The sequence below is a fragment of the Maylandia zebra genome, linkage group LG12, assembly GCF_041146795.1.
Source record: "Maylandia zebra isolate NMK-2024a linkage group LG12, Mzebra_GT3a, whole genome shotgun sequence".
Classification (NCBI taxonomy): domain Eukaryota; kingdom Metazoa; phylum Chordata; class Actinopteri; order Cichliformes; family Cichlidae; genus Maylandia; species Maylandia zebra.
Genome location: NC_135178.1, coordinates 19,680,335 through 19,703,562, shown reverse-complemented (window position 1 = coordinate 19,703,562; position 23,228 = coordinate 19,680,335). Strand labels below are relative to the sequence as shown.

General features: G+C 44.6%; 2 protein-coding genes across 2 annotated transcripts in view; one reads left to right on the top strand and one right to left on the bottom strand.

Moving 5' to 3' along the window:
- setbp1 (SET binding protein 1) overlaps positions 1–15,984 on the bottom strand; it is a 37,790-nt gene extending 21,806 nt beyond the window's left edge. The window contains exons 1-2 of the mRNA XM_004544481.6: positions 15,172–15,984; positions 9,066–9,658 (exon numbers count right to left, since the gene is read on the bottom strand). Of these exons, the coding sequence (XP_004544538.3) occupies positions 9,066–9,500 (435 nt within the window). The 5' untranslated portion in view covers positions 9,501–9,658; positions 15,172–15,984. The remainder of the gene's footprint in view (positions 1–9,065; positions 9,659–15,171) is intronic.
- A 7,174-nt stretch (positions 15,985–23,158) lies between these two features.
- The window catches only part of cdk7 (cyclin-dependent kinase 7), an 11,366-nt gene continuing 11,296 nt past the window's right edge, over positions 23,159–23,228 (top strand). The window contains exon 1 of the mRNA XM_004544480.5: positions 23,159–23,228. This exon is cut by the window's right edge and continues 49 nt beyond it. Coding sequence (XP_004544537.1) covers positions 23,212–23,228 — 17 coding nt within the window. The 5' untranslated portion in view covers positions 23,159–23,211.

Genomic DNA, 23,228 nt, shown 5'->3' with positions numbered 1-23,228 from the left:
TACAATACATCAATACAGTGTAAAAAAAAAAATAAGTAGAGATGAATCCACTAAATTTGATGAAAACATTTGTAAATGCCAAAATGTCTTTTATCGAATTATGTGTTGTGAACACTGTAACCTCTTTTTCAGAAACACACACGCCCCCAACCTTCTGACAGGCACATCCCAGACAGCTGATGGGCCCCATCAGATTTCACTGACAAACACACTTGCAGTGAGACACAGTGAAAGTCAATACTCGTCGCCTTCTTCCCTTCTCTTCCTTTGACTCCCCGTCTCCTTCACTCCTCTCACCAAACATCCGCATCTATTCCTGTCGGACCTCCTTTGAAAACCACAGCATACACTCCTCCTCACACAGACAGACACACACACACACTGACTAACCACAGAGGCAGAGGCATGATGGAGCCACACTAACAAAGCAGCCACCGGGAACACATGATGCTGTGACTCAACATCATCCGTGCCTGCAGAGGACATCAAAAATGGCTGCCCTCCAGATCATCCCACAGTCAAGTGAGTCACAGTCAACCGCTGTGCTGTCGCACAAATCAAATTCAGGCCTGTGTGTTTTCTATACAGTTTGCTCTTGATGTTTATTGCAATCTGTTCTTTGTGAAGACCTCAATGAATAAAAAAGGGCAAACAATGTCAAAATGATGTATTACAATTACGTTTTTATAAACAAGTCATAACTTCCAGTTGAGTTTACAACTATTCAACAGTGCAGTAATAAATATTTTATGCTTTTTATAAAATTATAGCCTGGATCAGTCATCAGTAAAGGGAGATTACACGATCTCTCGTTGGTTTTTCAGTCAATATCTACATTACAGGGATCATCCTGATGCTATTAAAAACGAGTTGGTAATGGAACAGTGGAAGTCTGTGAAAGTTGTGCTATTAGGCTGAAGCCCCCCTAGAGTGAGAGAAATAACAATGGCCCAGTGGCATAAAACCATGACAGCTTTGTGAAACTTAGTGATTTTGGCCACAGCAGCAAACAACAGCAAATGTGAGGTAAACATATGCTTATTATGCCTTATTTTAATTTCAGGAATGATATTCCAGGAAGTTTGACTTTTGTTCTTTTTATGACCCATATGAGGTTTTTAGACACGAGAACCACAAATATTGGTTTAGACATTGCACATGTTCTCACTACTAGAAATACTCTGGTTTAGGTGAGATTACTGCCTTACTAGAGGATTCAAATGGCAGGATAACCAGTCACTCGCTGTGAATTCACCAGATTATTAAATGGTAAGCATACTGGCACTTAAAGAGCTCTTGTAATGGAAGACTCAAAGCACTTTTTTCACAGCCATTTACACACACATTTATAGTGTACTTTATGCTATGCCTTTAAGGGCTTGCTGTCCAAAAGTCCGCTAGGGTCCACTTAGATCCCAGTGGCAAATTATGGTAAGTTGGTAAAAGTAAATGACATCTTCAGAAGGTGCGAGGGTCAGTGCAGACACCTGTCAGTTTTTTGTGACCACGTAGAGCTGTTCATGCCAACTTTTCATTATAATGCACCAACCAAGAATCCACCACAAGCAGCAGATTTTAGAGAAGTATAACAGGAATGACTGATGAATGATGTCCATTTCCATGTCTGCAACAGAGTATAACCTAGGCTTCATTATACGGACACATCAGAATCGAAGGGGCAGTTTGGGGCTGGGTCGTGAACGTGCAGACTGAGTGAGGCGGGGATTCAACCACCAACCTTTTAACTAGTAAATGACCTGTGCAATCAAATATCTGTTACACTGATACTGGTATAGTTCATACATCTACATTAGCCATATGCAAAAGGCCAATGCAGAGGTCCAAGTTTCCCATTCTTCCCTCACCTGCTTTCCTGTCTACACTACCCAATGTAGACAGGCATGATGCAAAAAAATAAAATATTGCAATATCACAGGTTTTGCAATTCAGAGCTAGCAGGTTAAATTAATCGAAGTTGATGTTTAATTGTAGCTTCAGACAGTTCTCACGTGCATCTCTGTTGGGTAATGTCACGCTGTTTGAAAAAGGCTGAAGCCTATCAGCTGTATCTTTAAAAGACAGAACCTGATATGTTTGTTTTGTTTTGGGTTTGTTTTGTTTTTGGAAAATATAAAAATATATTTGCCAGAAAAAAAAGGCAACACAAAATGCCTTCATGTTCACTGGCAGATGCTGCCTAAGTGACCCACTGGCATTTCTTTAAGTGTAGTTGCCTCAGGTCTTTATTAAAATGTACCTTCAGCTAGACTGCCTATTATTGCTGCCCTGCATCAGACTTAAGAGGAAAAGCAACCCACTGAGACTGGATACAATAGTGAATGAATAGGTCTTGACCTTTAGGACAGATTGAGAAGATGGTATGTGTGTGTCTGATTGAGAAATTAGCTACAGTTCCAACCAAATGGTCAACACAAACACACACACACATGCGCGTACACAGACACCAAATCCAGCCCTGAGGCTAAGAAAGCAAAGGCCAGACTCCAGTTGTCTCAACCCTGACCCACTCTCACAAACAAACAATACAGCACACACACACAGGCAGAAACACACAGCATACACACACGAACACACACAGACACTAGGGCTTATACAACTGTGGAGTTCAGCTATCACCTCGACTTCTGAATGTCCAGCAGGGTCAAAGTTCATCTCTTCTGCTGCCAGCCTTCAGCGCTCCTTTGTGTGTGTGTGTGTGTGTGTGTGTGTGTGTGTGTGTGTGTGTGTGTGTGTGTGTGTGTGTGTGTGTGTGTGTGTGAATGTTTGTGTGTAGCATTTACATGTGCTCACTAGGAGTGACCTTGCAGAGTCATTCATTGTGGATACACTGCAGCACCAGCACTACCGCAGAGCTTATTAGGGAGCAGTCTTCCTTAGTGTGTGTGTGTAGATGTGTGTGTGCCCTTGTGTGTGTGTGTGTGTTGTAGGGACAGACAATCAGTTTCTGGGGATTCATCTCACTTCTGATAATAAGGCAAATGATTAAATTTTAGTAGGAAGACTTGGCTTGAGGGTTAGGGTTAAGCAAACAGTAGTTATATCCAAAGGAAATTAATGTAAGTCTGTGTTATGATGAATGTGAGCACGAGTGTGCCTGTGTTTGGAGGGAGAAAGGCCGATGAACAGATTGTGTTTTGTCTGGACTTTCTTCAGATTTGAGAGATACTGAAGAGCAGATCAGAGTTTAGACGCGAGGAGACGTGTCTGTGTGTGTGTCTGTGTGTGTTTCAAGTGTGCACGGGGTGTGTATGGGGGGTCAGACACAGATGGACAGCTGGTGTTTCAGCGGTGCTAAATCACTCACCCCTCCCCAGCATGCGAGCACACATGCACACAAACACATTCACATGTCCCATCCCCCCATCCACTACAGGGAAACGCCCCTTTAAAGCATTCCCGATCCGTACTCTCAAAGACAGCACAGTGAGGGCACACGTACACAAACACACACACTCACTCACACACACACACACACACACTCACACACACACTGAATATAAAAGCCTGGGTCTTTGGACTACAGTGACAGTCACCAGAGAAAAAAACTCCAATATGACAGGTGGGTCAGGCCATATTATAGGTGATCATTTCATGTTCATACATATTCATAAATCAGTCAGGGGGTGCTCTCTGTGGGTAAGCACGATGCTATCCGCTCAAGCTGACGCCCGCACACACACACACACACACACACACACCCATACACACTCCTATTTTATGAGCTCATCAAGTCCCTCAGGTCACCAACCGCCATTTCAGCCAGGGATAAAAAAGCTCACATCAAAAGGCAAACCATTTCACACACACGCATGTGCACGTACTGCATGCACACACTTGGCGTGGCGACTGTGGCAGCATTAATTTCCTTGTGAATGCACTTGACTAACACATAATAATCCCAAACACTGCTGGGAGACCACCAAGCAGCAACGTACACACACATAGCCAGGAGGACCACCAAGCAGAGGGGCTGTCAAGACAAGATAAGTGTGTGTCTTACCGTCGAGCTTTCGCGTGCACCCACTAATACACACACACACACGCAGACACATATACACACAACAACAACAACACAAGGCCTGGTCTGGACTCCTGGAAAAGCTCTGGCTTATCTCTCCCCACAGATAGTGAAATGGATTAAGAGCCACATTTGGCACGTCCAGGGAACTGGACAGATAACCAGGAAAACACTCTCTCTAACTGCAATCGCTGTTCAACATGATTTGTATGTATGTGTGTGTGTGTATAGAAGAGATAGTAAAAGAGTGGATGTATTTTAGCTAGCGCACGCTCCCCCATGTGAAGGCATCGGACCGCTAACTGTGTGTCAGTGTGTGTTTCTAAGTGTGTGTGTGTGCGCGCGAGAAGAGTGTGTGTCTGGAGGAGTGATGCAGTGGTTGACCCAGGACCCAATCCATTAAAACACACACATTCATCTTCCAAACACACACAGCGCGCCCAGACAAAGAGCCGTGTGTGAGAGGACGTTCAGCATGTGTGTGATGTCAGCTGGAGACAGAGAAGGGGAGCCCATCATATCCCGTTAATGTGTGTTTGGGTCTGTCCTCTGACACACTACGCTTCCTCATTGACTTCCTCGGTTATGGATGCTCGCTATGAAGATGATAGGTGGATGAAACTCCCCTTTCCCTTCCCTTTAAGACAGGCTAACTCTGCTCTTTTCTCTTGCCTTTGCAGCCATGTTCACTGCATAATAAATAGCATTTTATAGAGAGCGGTAAATAAATCCAGGCCATTATTGGTCATCATTGACAGGCGTAGAGTCAAATGAATATAACTTTTAAGCCTATAAAATGTGATGCACTGCACTGTGCACTGTAATTATCAATGCCAGCGATGGATCCGTGCGGTATTTAAATTTTACACTGTGAATATGGACAATCATATAAAATGGTCAGGGGTAAATACTAATACAAGGGATTGCAAGCACAGCCTTTGTTGACATTCTGCCACGTCTCTAGTGTAAAAATGCAATTTGCATAACTCGGATTTATCTTTTTAGGCTGCTGTTTTTGGGGTTTGCAAAACGACAGCTTTCCCACATGGAATAACCTAAAATTTTAATGTTATTACAAGTCAGCAGAGGGAAGAGAGGAGAAGGGGCCTTTCTGACGGCAGATTCTTAGGCTGCTACAAAAGAAAGAATGGCTAAAAAACACAATTTCCATCTGTTTCTTTGCACCATTCTACATGTTTGCCTTCTTATCTGTCTGCCTGTCTCTTTCCCTCTCTGTCTATTAGAGTCAAATCTCTGTCTTAATGGGCTTCTATTGTATCCTGCCTCTCCCCCTCCTCTATTCACCACACTACCACACGCATATACACACTCCCTCTGAGGAGGCCCCTTAACCAGGCTCTCCATATGCCTGACCCCCACCTCCTTTCTCCTCCTCCTCCTCGTTCCACGACCCCCTTCCCCTCTACCCCTCTCTCTTGCTCACACTCTGGCTTCTGCTCTGTTGCTGCTGCTGCTGCTGCTGCCCCACGCTGCCATCTGCTACAAGACAACAGAGGGTGAAAGAGAGAGAAAAGCACGATGAAAGACAGTGCTTGGAAAGAGGAAGACATAGGGAAAGAAAAGCTGGAGGGGGAAACGTGTGGAAAGAGAGATTGATTAAAAGAATAGAGGGAGAAAGCATATATGTGGACACAATACAACAGAGAGGAGAGAGGCTGTCCATCTGCTCCCCCTCACCTCCCGTCCCCCTCCTGACTCACAGCCTCACGTACACCACAAAGAGAGTATTTAACCTCAACACACACATACAGAAAAAGAGTGAGACAGAAAAAGCAGCCCGGCCTCTCTCTTTAACCCGTTCCTCTCCACTGAGCCTGCCTGTATTACACCCTTGGGGTGGCAGGTGATGGCTAGATGGAGGGAAAGGATGTAAGGGGGAAAGAGAGGGGGAGAGGGATGGTGGGGGTGTGATTGAGGGACAGAGTGCAAGGGATGAAGGGTTGAAACTGATCTGAATCAACACCAACACATCCTCCACAACCCCCCTCTCCCCTCCCCAAACCTCAAACCTCAATAGAGACCAGCTTGCTGCCCGTGTCACTATGACAACCCCTGTCAATCATACTGTAGCAGTGGGCTTCCCAGTGGGGGCCGATGGCGCTAGATTAGGAATGGCTGCTAAAAACATCACAGCGCCGAGCTCAGCTCATTCAGCTTACTAATGGATGTAAACACTGAAATTTTTCAGAGGCCTGTTCATACTTTATTTACAGAAAAGCTCAGACAAGAATACACATCCTGAAGACAACTACTGGAAATTGTGGCTGTAAATCACACTGAAATCTGCCAGCAACAAAGAAATGACCATGAATTTCTTTTCCAAGCCAGTGTTCCAATTGTTGGAAAAACACAAGTGTAGAGCAATCATGTTGGCGAGCAATCTTTACGTAAACTGTTGTCTACCAATTGCAAATATCTATAAACAACCAAAAACTTAGAGAGGACTAGAACGATCCAGCAATTCATTAAAAAACGTAAAAAACAAAACCTTTTCCCATAAAGATATTATGAAAGTGCAACTTGTCAAAGCCATTTTCACACATGAAGTCTGGACAATTGTAAAGTTACAAAATTTGTTTTATTTCACATGTAATACACAACACTACTGGAAATGCTTTGTTTGTTCGGGTTAGCATTAGCATTGCTGCCTGGATAGGTCACTCGTGGGGCGACACTTGACACCCACTCACTCCCAGTTTATTTAGAGAACAATCTGCTCGCTGAGTTGTGACTTAACAACCTGCCAATAATGCATTTTTTAATTCTACTTTATCGACCGAGGCGCTCATTGAATTGACGTGTTGCAGGGTTTCATTATGCACCAAATTACTAAGACATGGGGCACGGCACTGTCAATTGAAGATTTCACCAGAAGCAGCATTTGTAGTGAATAATGTCATCGGAAAAAGTTGATCCTTGATTGATACTACAAAAAACAATCAGCTGAAATACTCATTTCCAACAGTATCGATGTCAGCAGCACCGGCTTAGCTTCCTCCAGCTGACAGAGAACTTCATACAGCACCTCTGCAAACAGACAGGCGTGCAGCCGCTGCCCTCACTAGCAGCTGAACACGTGAACACACGAATACTAGCAAAACACGTAGCAAAGCATCTTAAAGTTTGAAACCCCCAATCTTTACGAAGAGTTTCCTGAGGTTAATAAAGTTCTCATTTCAACAACAGAAATTTGCCAAACAATAGTCAGAAGTTTTGCCCTGGCCAGTTTAACTATTAGCAATTATATGACAGCCATATTAGCCAAATTAGTTAGGTTATCATAAGGTAGCAGCTAAAGTAGCAGCTATTGCTAATGCTAGCGGCAAACTTTATTCACAATCCTGCCTATCGGTGTGTAAACTACTACTAAACTACTATAACTACTGCTACTAAACAGTGATAAGTTGACAGGGTAATAGAACTATTTGTGTCTAATAAGTATATTATGAAAGGTCCACAGACAGCTAGACAGAAACAGTGCTCAGCAGCTTTGCTCAGCAAAGAATTATGATACCAAGTAGTCAGAAGCAGAGGTATAAATGAAACAGGGCTGTAGCTGATTACATTTGACTGGACCATCATTTGTTCTAATATATATTTTTAAAATGTGCCTCTTAATTTTGGAATATAAATGTCGTGACGAGTACCAAATATTTTCACGGGTATCGGTATCAAGTTTAAAATTCTACTGTTTTGACATGCCTACTGTCAATAGAAATAAAAAAATTAGTTTTCTTTGTGTTTATTCTCACTACTCATGACACTCCACTTGTAAGCTAAACACTTAAAACTACAATACAGCCTTTAAACACATCATAAAAGCTAAAGTCAACAAAGATTTCTTTTTTTTTTTACTAAAGATATTTCAAAGAACCCTTCGCTATATTAAAAACTAACCTCATATGCACTCTAGTCTGCGGTTTTGTCTATTTTCTGCTGTCTTCTTCCTGCCATATGATTGCACTTATTTCTGCCACTCTTGCCCTCGCAGGTGCTGTACCACACTGCTTGACAGCCATAAACTAAACTTTTATTGAAAACAATTTCAATAAAAACTTCTTTAATAGCCTAACAATACCTCTGTAGCTAGCAGGGTGGCAGATAATTCGATGGTGACTAGCCTGAATGCGCGAACCCTTTCAAGTAAAATGAAAGCCCCAAATAGCTGAATGCTGCGCTTGTTTTCACTGCCTTACTCTAAATCCATCTACTTGAGAAAAATGAGAAAAACATCCCAACAAGTGACAATATCATGTTCATCTTGGAGCAGCCCTCGCTTGAACTTTGACCCAAAGCGTTTACTGAATGGAGACTAGGCAGGACTGTTATTGACACTGATGAAAAAACACCAATCACGGGCGCGTCTCACGAGCCAATTAAGAGCCGAAGCCACAGAAGTGAGGCACAGCGGAGGAAAACACGACACAACATCATGTTGACAACATGACGCCTTTACTCCTGCTTGGCCTGTCGAGCTCGGTGACATCGAGATGGCTGTCAGGTTTGGACACACACACCACTGTGTAGGTCAACACACACTGCAAACACTAGATTCCCCCAAGGACCTGTACAACACCAGTATAGTGTGTAGAGGGTGTGATGGAGGCAAGAGGAGGGGGGCGGCGTTGAAGGCACTGACCCGCAAAAGCTGATTTCATTAAAGGGAAGGAGAGGAAAGGAGAGGAGAGGAGACAGTAAAGGTCTCTGTGTATATGACCACAAATGGAGAGAGCAGACGCCAGCTGTCACTTGCTTATGTCAGCCCTATTCTCAGCTCTTATGTGAGTGTGTGTTGTGTGCTTGTATGTGTGTCGCTGTGTGATCTCAGTTAGGCTGGTTTCAATTACGGGGCAAACTTTGACCCCGTGTAACCAAGCCGGGAAGGGAGCTACCGAGAAAGGTGTGTGTGAGAAAGGGAGCGGTCAACTCAGAGATCTCGAGAGTGAGAGAAGCCTTTTTTTTCACTCAATAACGCTCAAACTTGCATCACAGTGTCATGACTTACCCTTTTTCTGGGGGGCCCTCGTTCTTCTTCCTTTGGGGCCCGCCCCGCCCCTCCTCCACTACCTGTTCGCCCCTGCCGTCCCCCTTTGCCCTCTCCAACTGCAGGTCTGATGGTCGTCCGGATCTCCGGTGGGCAAATGTAGTTCTCAAGGCTCTTTGGGGGCTTCTTGGTGCGCTTGGTGGTCTGTATCTTCAGCTTTAGACTTCCTTCCTGGAAACTTGCTTCCTTGATGGAGAACTCCTGCTCCTCCATTAGCCCGTCCCCCTGTTCCTCTAACCCCTCACCTTCACTGATGGCACCGTTAATCACATCATCGCTGCGTGCCAACCCGATGCCTCCTGCTCCTTCTTGGTCCCCTTCATTTGGCCCCACCCTACCTCCCTGAAGGTCAGCCTCTTTGGGTCGGGCTGAGCCAACCAGATCCCTTTGCTCCATCCACTCTCCCACCAGAGCCAGTCAGGATGGGGGAAGCCTTGGCAGCCAGCCAATAGGAAGATAGAAAGCAGTAGACTGTCGGGCTGGTTGGTTGTTGTCAATCAGCTACTGAGGTTGTGTTGATTGTCCCACAGGAACACAGCGAAGCCAGGGACAGTCTGCAGAAAGAGCAGGTGAATGACATAATTAGGAAAAAAGGGCGTATGAGACCCGTTCCATCATCCCCATAGCTTCCATTCCACTGCTACCTCTCAGCACAGGGCTGTTCTCTGTCATCGCCATCATTGCCTGCCTGTTAAGTATGAAGACAAACACACACTCATCACAGAGCTGCAGAGGCATGCTGCCTAGCTATCATTTGCATTTTGTACCTCGCATAAACAAACTCATTTCTGACACCCACTTGCCTTCCTCTCTTCCTGCTCTCTTCTTTACTCCCTCTTTGCTAAATCTTCTCTCTCACCCTTCATTACTTATTCCATCCTTGTGACAGATCTGAAGCGGAGCTGCGCAGACACTAGAGTGATCAGTGCAAAATAAGACATTCCTCTTCTCTGCACTAAAACCAGGCTGAAGTTAGCCTGAGGACACAACACAGAAAAAAAATGAACGAAGCTGGCTCCGTTTTTTTTGTTGTTTTTTTTTTCTTCTTCAGAGGAGTGAAGGAGGAGGGAGGGGAACACACAAGGGGGGAAAGGAAAAGCAGCAGAGAAAAACGGAGAGAAGGAATCTAAATTCTTTCCCCAGATGTGGTTTACGAGCTGGTCTGGAAAAACTAGCGTCTGAACCATTTTACACACGCATGCAGCCGCATTGCTACACACATACACAGTAAAAAAAAACAGTGCGCGCATCCACACAGACGCACATCCAAAATGACAACGTTGCCATACACATGCTGCACCCCCTGCTGCTATTCCTGCTCTCTGGAGAAAAACACTGTGGCCGCTGCTTGTCAGGAGGATTCAGGATTTCTGTTTTGGATCATTGCACGTGCAGACACAGATCCATATTACACGCTCACGCCATACGTACATACACACGTGCGCTTGCACAGGCCTACTTACACACAGGCGTATAAACAGAAAGCAACCAAAACAAACAGTGGACTACACTTCTCACTACAGCTCGAGGGAATCCCATCAGTCAATATGACATGAGGCATGACTGAGTGGGAAGTGGGGAATGCTGTCTCACATGCTGAGCTTAGCCTGACACCATTTACACTGATGTGAACCCAGACTAGACCACTACCTGTCGACATGACTCAAGTAAAGGGATCTTGCTTCCCGCAGACTTAAAAAGATCTGAAAGAGCACAACTGGCTCAGAGCATATATCAAGATTTGCATACCTATTAACCTAATACACTCCCTGGCATGACTACTACAGTCATTTTCCTTTAGCTGTATGTGTTTTCTCAGTGTGCTGTACTGTACCAGCCCACGCTACTGTACAAACAGCTGATCCCATCACAATATCTAAGGGGCCTCAGAGCACATGCTTGCAGTGTGACTGAGCAGTCTTAATCCACAGCAAATTTTCCAACAAACCATTGCAAGACTGCACACAGTGTCCAGCTCTCAAAGTTAGCCGTGTGTCCTTTTTCTTCTGCATGCCCTTAAATTAAAAAAAGTCAAAAAAGACTTGTTTCAACGAACCCTCTCTTTAACCGTAAAGTTTGCCAATCTGAAACCACTTACAAGGGTTATTGATGTAGGTTCTGGTAGCCCAGTGGCGGTCAAGGATCAAAAAATTTAAGGGAGCGTAACAGCGGTTTTGCATGTTTAAGCTTATGAAGCCCAAATTGCTCACATGGCTGTACTGCCAAACATTTCCCAAAGCACATTAATACATTCTCAAATTGATTTCCTACCTTGGAAATCACAGGTTTTCATTCAAAATAACTGGTTTTTAAACTTAGCTCCTCGACAGCAGCCTGTTTAATGGAAGAATATACCAAATTCACTTTTTTTGCTTTTTTTTTGGGGGGGGGGGGGGGGGGGGGGGTGACATCGTGACAACTAAGAATTTAAGTGCAAAGCTTTCTTGGCAGGGTAAAATTTCACATCCCAGAGCCTCCTTCATTTAACTCTTTGACTAACACGAGTCTTCAAAGCAGACTGTGCTCAGTGCACAACCACACCATGGTAAGTGTTACATCAATCAGTAACACTGAGACATAAATAATGCTCAGTTTGATGGATAGCCTGTTTCAAGAGTGATTTTGCATACACCCTGCCAGCAAGAATGAAAACTGCTGACTGCCTGGAAGTTAGAAACTCATTCCCGCAAACTCCACAGCCATCGCCGTGCTTGTACAATCACACTTTTAAGCATACAAAGTTTTACAGATATAAACAAAAGGCGGTGCAGTCCAGGTGTAGTCCCAGCCTGGTCTTACAGTGCCCACATGACCCCCTTTGGTCCTTCAGGAACCTCCCAGTTCCTAATGTCAGCTCGGTGACTCGCCCTAATGGCATGTGTGAAAGCTGCCCTGGATGTCATGTGACTGAGGACAAAGACAGGAAAAAGAGACAGCTGCCAACCACAACATCACTCACTCAGTCACACACACACATTAAATAGACGCACATCCACTCTGTGCCTACGACTTAGTACCCCTTCACAGCTATCGCTCAGTATGACAGCAAAATGGCATCGTGCATTAGTACAATTCTGGTCATTCTGGGCCATTACTGCATAAGCCCCTTAGCTGGGTCATGACTATTCCTTCTCCCCTCCCTGCTCGCTGCCCTAAGCGGTGTTAGTTCTGTTACTGGCAGACAAGCTGAGAGTTTATGTAAGACTGACCCCTCCTCGGGCCTCCCTCACTTACTTAGCCTGAGCCTCACTGTCTCCTCTCCCCGCTCTCACTCTCTCTTTTATGCACACAAACACAGCGATGCACACACACACATACACGCACACACACCTCGACCAGCCTCAGACAGCAGGGTGATTGTAAGAGGCCAGACTCGCTGCATAAATAGCTTTATTATGTTCTCAAAACTGCCAGCGCTAACCAGCTTCCCTCTTAAATAGCATAAGGTCATTGCCTGTGCTGGATGTGAAAGGCTGTGAATGAGACAGTCCTCCAACATTTCGCCTTGTACTTTTACCGACAATTATGATAAAGCATTGATAATGGAATACAGATGGACAGAACGGTGATGGTGAACGATACAGACGGCAGACAAAACAGGTAGGGGAGTCCAAGTGTGAGCGAGAGACACAGAGCGGGAAAGAGAGAGAGAGAGAGGGATGGCAGCAGAAACACAACCTTTTAAGGCTGCATACCCAGCAGCCCAGTGCCTGAGGTGCACACACAAATAGCTCATACACAAATGCAGACAGATGCACGCGCGCACACGCACCAAACGCCTGCGTGATTGCACAAGGTGAATATCCTTTTTTTTTTTTATTTCATGCTTTTTTATGCAAACGTAGCAGAAGCACGACCATCCCTGGATGTAGATGAGCATCTTGGTGTGAGCTGATGATCCTAGTCTGGCTGTCATTTGCAGTTTTTTTCCCCTTATTTTGTTCCTCGGGCTCTCAAGTGAAGTGTAGCCACATATGCCAATGTTTCTAGAAGGTTCCAGTCTTTGCTTGGAGACAAACCAAAGAGAATGGGCCCAGATTTCTAGTATTCACAAGTCCAATGGGCACAGCATGAGGTTTCAAGTTTGATGTCTATTAGTCCCTCGGAGCAGAGCGAGGTGATGGAAGCCCTAAAAAGTGCCTATTTGGGTTTTTTCCCAGCAGGATAAATGCATATATATATTTGGATATGAAATACAAAATAAAGCCCTCTCTCTCTTTCTCTCTCTCTCCCCAGTTCATGTGCATGTGTTCAGCTGCAGGGCAGCGAGAAGGACAATCGTAAAATATCATGTGTGGGACAGCCATAATTGAAAAAGATGGCCTTAAAGCTGCTTCACGCAGTCACGCGCGCACATCCACTGGATGAGCCATATGCCAGGTAGCACTAAAACCATCCTCACGTAACTCCCCGGCTGAAGCAGATGAATGTTAAACCATTTTAACTGCAGCAGAAGCCACAAAATGGCTGTCAGCAAAAACACCTCCCCTACTCCCCAACTGTCTTCCTCCTTCCCCTCACCTCACTCCCCCTCAACCTCTGTTCTCTCCCCTCTCCTCATTGCTACCTCTTCCCTTTCCCCTCCACCTCCCTATCCCTCCCTCCCCTCTTTCTGTGCGCTCTGCCAAAAGGTGCTCCAGTGCTGATATTCTGTTAAGAGAGCCTGCCAACAGTTAGATTTGTCCTTGGATCCCGTTCACATTCCCTCCTCCCCCACCCACCTTCTCTGTTATCCTATTTCGACCCAAGGTATCCAGCGCAGAAGGGGATACACCTAATCGATTTCTCATACTTTAATTTAAAGGTGGCATGCAGGCATCTCATTACTTAACCGGGAGTCTAATAGCCTGTTTCATACTTTCGCACCACAAAAATGCCGCCAGGTCTGGGGGAGCTGAAACTGTTAACAAGACAAGATCGATGGTTCCATCCGAGCTTGAATCACCTCTATTATCCGTTCCTCAGCCTCCTTTCCTTCCACCTACTCACGCACCTCTCTTACAGTTGTCCTTTACTTTAACCCTTGTTCTTTTTCTTTTTATAAAATCAAGCCCTCATATATATCCAAGAGAACCTGATCGCACGTCAGCCCGCAGTGAGACTTGGTCATGTTTATCCATTGATCTTTTGGTGGTCTGGTTGTGACAGAGGTTTCTAGGTGCTAATGATAACCACCTTCCTCCACAGGGCCATGGCATTTGGACACGTAGTTTCTGACACCCACGTGAAATTAATGACCTGCTGATAAATGCAACCACAGTGGGCAGAGCTGTTTTACCAAGCTACTACATTTGGGCACACATCTGTGATGACGATGCTACAGTTTGTGCACACTGTGCTACTAGTAAAAAATGATGATAATCAGAATAAAGATAAAGTCAACATGACATCACATTTTTCCCTCTAAAACAACAACAACAAAAAAACACTGAAAACATTTAGAAACAAACATGCAAACAAAAATCACAGCTTAACTTCAGATAAAGGAACAACTGACAGGTCGAAAGAGTGACAACCATCTGCTTGCTGCATGCCACAGATTGTGATGCTATGTGATGGACTGTCCATGTCAGTGAAGGCGCAGGTGGTCCACTACAGCAGAAACAGATTTAAACTTAAGAGGCCGAGCTGTGGTTGAGTTAAACCCTGATCTGAGCAGTGGACACTTTATCCCATTGGCCTTAATTGGTTGTTTTCTCTTACCCGCCCCTACCACCACCATCTAATTACCAAGGTATTACACAGTAATAACAGATGGAGACCGAGTAGTACCACAGTTGTTTGGGGCTGGTGTGCGTCTCGTTGAGTGGTGGCGCGAGCATGTGCGCGCGTGCGCGTGTGTTTCGGGCGATTTTGCTGGCATGTGACTGCGAGCAATTTCACATTTAAGGAATAACAGTCTCGCGGGCAGAATGTGGAAGGCTTTGTAGGAGGTGACAGGCAGCTCAAACAGCACACATGGAAAGCAGACACAGGCGGCCAAGTGGCGTTACAAACACGAACACAGTTTTTCACCGGAGAGGTGCATTCAGGTGTGGAATGTGGTCAGTCAACCGGGGCTACTTACCCATGTCTAATGTTGTCTCACACTCGGCTCTAACGTGTAAATATTTTATCACGATCATTTACAATCCATTTAGAGACATTTTACGAAAGCGACGGATGGGGTGACAGCCTCCCGTGGAGCTGTCAAACGGTGCCAGAAGAGACGGATATGTTTTTTGACAGAAAATCCCGGGGAAAATGGCGTCAACGGTGCTTTGGAAAGCAAAGAGCGAAAAAAAGAGAGCGAGAAAATAGGATTTGCAGTCGATCTGGTGGCAGAATCAAGGTAGCCGCACAGGGGAGGAGAAAAAATCCAATCGGAAACTTGGGTCCAGTTCCTGGTAGAAATAAGATCTTTAGAGGCTCTGGCGTGTTGACTCGCGCTGTGGAGAGCCGCCGCTGACGCCGCCGCCGTGCGCACTGAATCTCCGATGCCTTGCGGGATCGCTGGTCACTCGGGGAGCTTGCACGGCACTGAGATCCCTCGCAAATCCGCTACTCGGCTGGTTTGGGAGGAGGAGGGGGTGAGAGCAGGACTGTTACTGCAGTCAAAACAAGCCCGCATCCGACTACAAGCCCAAATCCAGCAGCGGGGGGTGGAATTTCAGCGACAAGACCGCGCTTTTAGTCGTCAGTGGGCTGCACAAGAGGCAGGAGATGGTGGTGGGGGTTGCTCGTCGCCGGTTGCACTGGGTCAAGCTTTTCTCTACCTCTCTCTCTCTGTGCCTCTCTCTCGCTCGCTCTTGCTCTCTCTCTCTCTGCTTTTCCGATCGGTGAATGTCAGGTCCCGGAGCCTGGTGTCTGGTAATGATCTCACCCAGCAGACTAAAAGCTCTAGCAGAGCAAAGCAGAGGGGAGAGATGAGAAGAGGAGGAGCGACATCGCCTCCCCCTGGCAGCAAACAACCTCAACGAGTCTCCCTTTCCCCCCCTTTTTTTCTTTTTTTTTCTTTTCCAAACCTCCCCCTAATTCCCAGGGCTTTCTCCCGTGGGACTGCTCTCATACTGGCACGGTGTTATTTTAATGTAATGCAAATAGGGAAAGCAACATCTGGCAAAAGGCTTGTTGTTTTGACTGAGTCACTGCTGTGAGGAGAAACATGTTTGGCACTGGTTTTCAACAGGTTCAGATACGTACCTGCATACAGAGCAGAAGAGACTGCGACTGAAATAAATATTTTAAGGGAAATATGCATCTGATACTATGTAACTGTAGTCTACTGAGCCTGGCTTTAAAATGCCTGAATTGTAATGATAAATAAATATTTAATGGTCTTAGAGCTGTGGGATTTGATTAATTGGCTGGACATAAACAAACAGGGGTAAAATATGGACTACAGCTAAGTTTGAGTGAATATAATTTGTAGGCAAACTAAGAGTTGGTGTTTAAATTCACTAAAGTTTCATTAAAGTTGTAGATTTTTTTTTATTGTTATGCATTGGTGTTTTGGGGCTGTTGACTTCTGAAGTGGGGGCAAGCCAGAAAAAGTTTGAGAATCACTGTCTCAGAGCAATTATACCAGACAACAGATGTTAATTCGGCTCAACATCTGGCCAGTCCTGTTTGAATCAGCATCTGAGCTACTGTGGCTTCATTTGAACACTAACCGGGCACCTGCATGAACAATTGGGCATAATTCAGCTGTAGCGTTTTATTTAACCAGTAAAGGGCTTCACTTAATTTAAGATGAAAAAAGCTCTGTCATCAGAAAACAAATTAAAAAGCACACAATTAGCAGCCTTAATGATATAACAGATATACTAAAGGCAAAAAAAAGGTCCATCCATTCATTCTCTTTGGCTTATCCTTATCAGGGTTGGGGTTACAATAAAAGCTATCTTTTTCCATATAGTCAAAATGAATAAGAGATAACCGATTTAGAATATTAGAGATGCTGTGATCATTGCCTTCACTTCGCTCATCCAGAATAGGCGGCTTCTGCTGAGTCATAACTTAATACATAAATCTTATCAGTAGTGGTTCTAATGCATATCCTCTGGGGGTGTTTGACATGAAACATTCTGCAAGCCCGTGGGCTGAACTATAAATAAAGTTTATCACCTTTGTCTTCGTACGAAATGGCTTGTGCGCAAACCACTACTACTGGAATGAGCTGCGATGGTGCTATTTGGTGAGCGTGGTATTCATTTATTCTAATTCAACGTGTGTGTTCAGCGAGACAAACGCTGCCACTCCACGCTGCGCTGCTGACACGTTGTATTCAGAGTAAGACAAGGTGGGTGCGTGGGTGGGGTTGAGTGGGTGAACAAAAAAGGCAGATTAGAGTGGGGTGTGCATGTGTGTGTGTGTGTGTGTGTGTGTGTGTGTGTGTGTGTGTGTGTGTGTGTGTGTGTGTGTGTCATGCTAGTGCTGGTGCTTTCCCCTTAATATGTCACATTAGAGGAGGATGGAAAACCCACATCAACCAGGCATGAACAAGCCGGAGTTGTTCCATTAATTCATCTTTGTCAGAAGTTATGTTTATATCGGGTCTCCATGCAAAACTTGACCTTCCCTGTATGGAAAACATTCTTTAACATTAACAAGCAATGCAAATGATGTCAGATGACCTTTCTCTCTTGGTGCCCCACAGTTACTAGCTGTTACTCATCCCTGGCATGTGTGTGTTTGTCTGTATGTGTGTGTCCGTGAGTGCATGCATGCCCATGTGTCCCTGTGTAGAGCACCCACTGGGAGATGTTTCATTAGCCAGGGTGGTGTGCTCAGTAGCACGTAAACACTCGGCACAATTTCAGACTTGTAGTTAAAAATCTGCAATGCCATCAGCAGTGTGGATGCTACTGCTTTGCACGTTGCCTGCTGTGCCACATTGACTAGTTTCACAATTGTGTCTGTGTGTCTGTGTCTTTATTATATTGAGAGCGCTTTCATAACAGCGCCTTTGATCATCTCTCCATATAAGGGCATGGGGCCGGTATTACATTATAGCGTGTGTGTATTTCTGCGTGTTTTACTTTATCTTTATGTAGACCAAATGTTATGACAGTGAAAGCAACAGTCCCAGGATTTCTAAACAGATTTGGCATGATCTGCTCAACATATTCATTAAAATAAGGCTCAGGTTTATGGCTACGAGTCAAGGCTACCTTTAAATTTGAATTAATCTGGGAAGGGGTGATTTTTATGGGTTTTGGAGGAGAGAAACAGAAACTGACTCTAGAATAAATTTAAAATAGCAAAATCTGTGTGTGTCTGTGTTCACGTCCGTGTGTGTCTATTGATCTGGGTTGTGTGCAAGAACAGAAAGAGACCCCTGAGAGAGAGGGGTCAACAGCTGCTCCCCAACAACCAATCAATTGCAGTGTATCAGTAAACATTACACTCTCGCTCTCTCTCTCTCTCTCTCTCTCTCTCTCTCTCTCATACACACACACACACATATGCGCGCGCACGCGCCCGGACACATAAAGACAGCACTCTCTTCTCAAATCTGTTTCCATGGATACCAGATACAGGCGGCCAAGAGGGAGCAGTTTTCCAGCTTAAACTGTAAATATTGAATTATGATGGGGAGAAAAGAGACAGCAGTGCAGGGCAACGTTCCTGCCTGAATGATCTAAATATCTGGATAATCCTTTCATCTCTATTCACTGCTACAGGAAATCTGGTGCATCATTCATGCTCATCAAGTTCAACATAAAAAGATCAATCTGTCTTACGGATCCAGCCACTTATGTGACGCTCTATAACAGACCGAGAGCTGCCCTCATTCCTTCATCTCTCCCTGCCATTTTGTGTGTGGAAGATCTTCATTCCCTCAAGTGGGATGCAAAGTAAATGCTTCCCTGTGCTTGATGTGCAGCACATAACAGTGAATTCAAACCACTTTAGCCGAATGCTGGGCTCCTCTGTGGTTTGATCAATGGGGAGAGGGGAGATTGAAAGATTGAGATGAAGACGTGGAGTAGGAGGGGAGAAAAAAACAAGTTAATTAATAAATGCTTTGACAAATGTTTCAAGTGCGGGGGCCACTAGAGAGCAAAGCAGAGATGCAAAAGCTGAGAGGGAAAGCAAAGGTGAATGGCAGTAATTGATTTGGGGATCTTTATAAATATTATAATCGCTGGCATCTGCAGAGGTAAAATACTAATAACGCACTTGTATTCATAACAGAGCTACGCAGCTTGACTGCGCCGTGAGTGAACACACTAACCTTGAGCTGACATTGTGAGCAGCCGAGACTCACGGTCAACCAGCGAGGGGCTTCTCTCAGGGAGTCCACTAATCTCGCAGGGCAGCGGCGGGCTCATCAGAGCTCCGAGACCTCTGGGACTGATGGAGGTAATGGGGTGAGCTGAGAGAGTGGGAGAAGGAGTGTGTATATGGGCATCAGTGAGGGGGGGAAAAAATAAAGAAACACAGTTGTGTGTGATGCAGACACAAATGTGCATAACCAAAGTGCATCTGTGCACACATGCGCATGTCTGTGTGTGTCAGAAGGTGCGAGGGCCGTGCTGATGGAATGAGAAGTTAATGGGACATGTGACAAGGTTGATTACTGAGGCCTCAGTGATCTGACTGGGTTAATGAAGTAAATGGCTCTTTGGATAGCACACCACTGGGGCCATCTCTCCAGATCCTGATACACACAAACAAAGTGGCCTTTTCTTCCTTTGCCTTCCAACTATAACTTCCCTCACTGTGCTTGTGGCCATTGTGGGTTTTGAATTAATCTTGGTGCTACATTTCACATATTCTTTCATCCCAAAGTTCTCTTACAACACCCTGCTGCAAACTAGAAGACAAATAAGCCTATATAAGAGGTAAGGCAAACAATGGAATATTTTCTGTATGTACAGCATTAAAACAAGGGAGCTCAGCACAGAGTGTTCAGCCTCTTTGAAGGATTTAAGTGGCCACATGTAGTTTGCAAATACAGCCAGACTTACATATTCAAGAGAAGATGCGCACACACGCACAAACACGCAGACAAACAAAGGAAAGGAAAAGAAACACTGCGAGACTTTGTTCCCCATTTGAGGCTGCGATAGAGATTTTTCTAATGAGAGCAATAATGATGTCTGAGAAAAGACACAGACCAGAACAAAACAACAATACAGATGGGTGCTACGACAACAACAAAGACGCCCTAAATGCAGCTGACTGTGGACTCCCCGCTGGCTCTGTCTATGTGAAGAGATGACACTGCGCCCATCCCCCTGCTACTTATAAGGACATTATCATAATGTTGGCTCCGTACGAGCTCAGCTATCAAGTGGGCTCATCTTGAAGTCGTCCACAAGCCCCGGTGTACGCAGATGCTTCAGATGCCTGAGGAAGACAGTGGTGAACAAAAACATTTCTGCCCTAATATTAATTCAGACTGACAGCTCTGGCATCTAACAATGCAGCCCAGGACTGACAGCACCAATTTGACAAATCTCTGCGTTGGTTGTAAACACACAGCAGCACGGAAAATAATGATTGTCCTTCTGTTTGTCCTTCTGCTTTCTTATTGTCTTGTCACTACAGACATCTGCAGAGAATGAAAGGGGCAAAGTGAAGCATGTTTGTGGACCATGTGTGGCTGATGCTTTAGCAGTAAGTCAGTAGTTTAAAAAAATGGTGTGCAAAACCTGGTCTATGTGCTTCAATAAAAAAATAGAGGTGAAAAAAAAGTAAAAATACAAATGTCAGCATCTATTAGACGTATAAATAATGAATAATTTGTTCTGAGAAACAGATATTGTTTGTCACGGCTTGTGTGAACCTTCACACCTCAAACATCCACCCTACAACATCCTGTTGTGTTATAACTGTGCATGTGGTCAGATACAGCTGCATGTGTGTGTGTGTGTGGTGTATGTGTGTGCATGTGCGTGTGTGGGCCTGTGAGAAAGAGTCAGAAACATAAAGAAAGAAAGAGAGAAAGAGGAAAACTCCCTAGATGACAGAACGCAGCCACTTCCCCAGAGACTCTGTGAGTAAAAAGAGGACAGAAACCTACAGCAGCAGGTGTGTGATACAGCATTGACTGCGATAGCGCTGAATCATTCATCCCTTACACACTCGGTGACACCATCGGGGATCTTTTTTAACCTTTCATTTCTGAAGTATTGACCCAAAACACTACACCTAAATCACTAAAAAGTGGAACAGAGCAAATGATGACCAACAAAAAAGACCAAAAAAGAACATCCAGTGTGCATTATTCAACATTTTGGGGCATATTGTCGAGGCAAACTTGAGATTGTGACACTGCTCTTCTGCAGAAAAATTGCCTTTGCACTGCAACATTTCACTCCATCAACACATCTTCTATTTGGCATTTTGAAGAGACATGCATGGTTTGTGGGTGGCAGTGACTTAAAAGAAATCTGTGAGTGTGTGTAACAGCATGTGTGTTAAACGCAAATTTTTGATAAGGGCGAATAAATGTTTATTTAATTTTTTTACATCTCTGAACAGGTCACCCAAAATGCATCCTCCTCACACTCTTGTATAGCCAAATGAGCAGGTTATCATAGCTGTGCAATCAGTGTAAAAATTGTTTCTGAGGAAGAATTAGGTGGTCACATACCACACGCATATACATACATAAACGGCATTTGGTCTGCATTTGTTGTTTACTGTACATTGTGTGAACACTGTCCCATCTGAAGCTGCTTTCCAGCAGCAGGATGTGGTGGCGCGACACGTCCTCGCTTAACAACACCCACTTCCTATGAGTTTGATAAACAGCTTTGTGGTTTCACTCTCCTCCTGCCCGTCAAACAGAGGTATACACACACAGGCGCGCGCGCGCACACACACACACACACAAATATGCACACACCCGCTCAACAGCATCACCATCTGCTAATGTGACACATAACCAGAGTGAGTTATTGTTGTGCATAATGTTACCCATAGTGTCATGTGATTTACAGTGACAAACTATACAAACGCTACCAGAATCACTTATGTCTCTCTTCATCCACAGCCTCACCGAGACACGGAGGGGAATGAGCACAAGAATGTCTTTAAATCATGGCAGAATTAGTAGGCATCAATATGTCATATTTGTTTTAAAGCAAGTGATGTAAATGGATCTGAGTTATGTCAGCCGTGGTCATTAATGTCCCAAGCCCCTCCCCCCACGTGTGTTCCTAAAGTTTGATTGTAAGATAGTAAAGTCTTCTCTTCTCTTCCCTTCTCTTCTCTTCTCTTCTCTTCTCTTCTCTTCTCTTCTCTTCTCTCCTCTTCTCTTCTCTTCTCTTCTCTTCTCTTCTCTTCTCTTCTCTTCTCTTCTCTTCTCTTCTCTGCATGGTTGCATGGGCACATACGGTTCTGTCACTCACATCTGGGAGCTGTCAGATGAATGTGCACACATCTGAGAGGAGAATGAGGGGTGTATTAGGCCTGCTGATCCTTCACACCCCTCTTGTCAAACTTAACATAAAAATGAAAGTCAGTGGCGAGTGTGTGCGCGTGTGTGCATGTGTGTGTGTATGTGCACGTGAGGCAGCAGACGAGGAGGGTCAAAGGAGAAGAGCCATGCCTAATCCTGTGGGATGTGAGGGTATCTCACTGCGTATGGAGATGAGATGTAGAGATGTGCTCAGTGGTGCATGGATCACAAAACCTTCCTAACTGACAGAAGAGACTCCCAGGAGACAGATGTCAAACTGCTAACTGGTGAAAGAAAAATAAAGGGGGCAAAAAAGACAAACTGTGAGGAAAATAACAGTACTGCATGTTGCATCATAACAGTAAAATGTTAAGAGGCGAATGAGGCTGGAACTGAGATTAAATCTCCCCTTCACTTATTATTAATCTTAGTATTAGTAGCAGTATTAGTATTGTTAGTATTATTAATATTAATATTGTAATTGAACAAACCTTTAAAAATCCAGTTAAACAAATGCAGAATAAATAAATCATGCTGGGTTTGGGTTTTTTTGGCTCTATAATTTGGTTCACGGTGGTGTTAGACAAATAAAATCGGTAGGTGTCGCTGTTGTTCAATTTAAATTTAAAGCCTCCTCTAACCCGGAAAGACTACTTGCGGTCCTTTAACAGAGCAGGAAGTGCCTCAGCACGACACTGACAGTTATTTATCATGGCGCTTGATGTGAA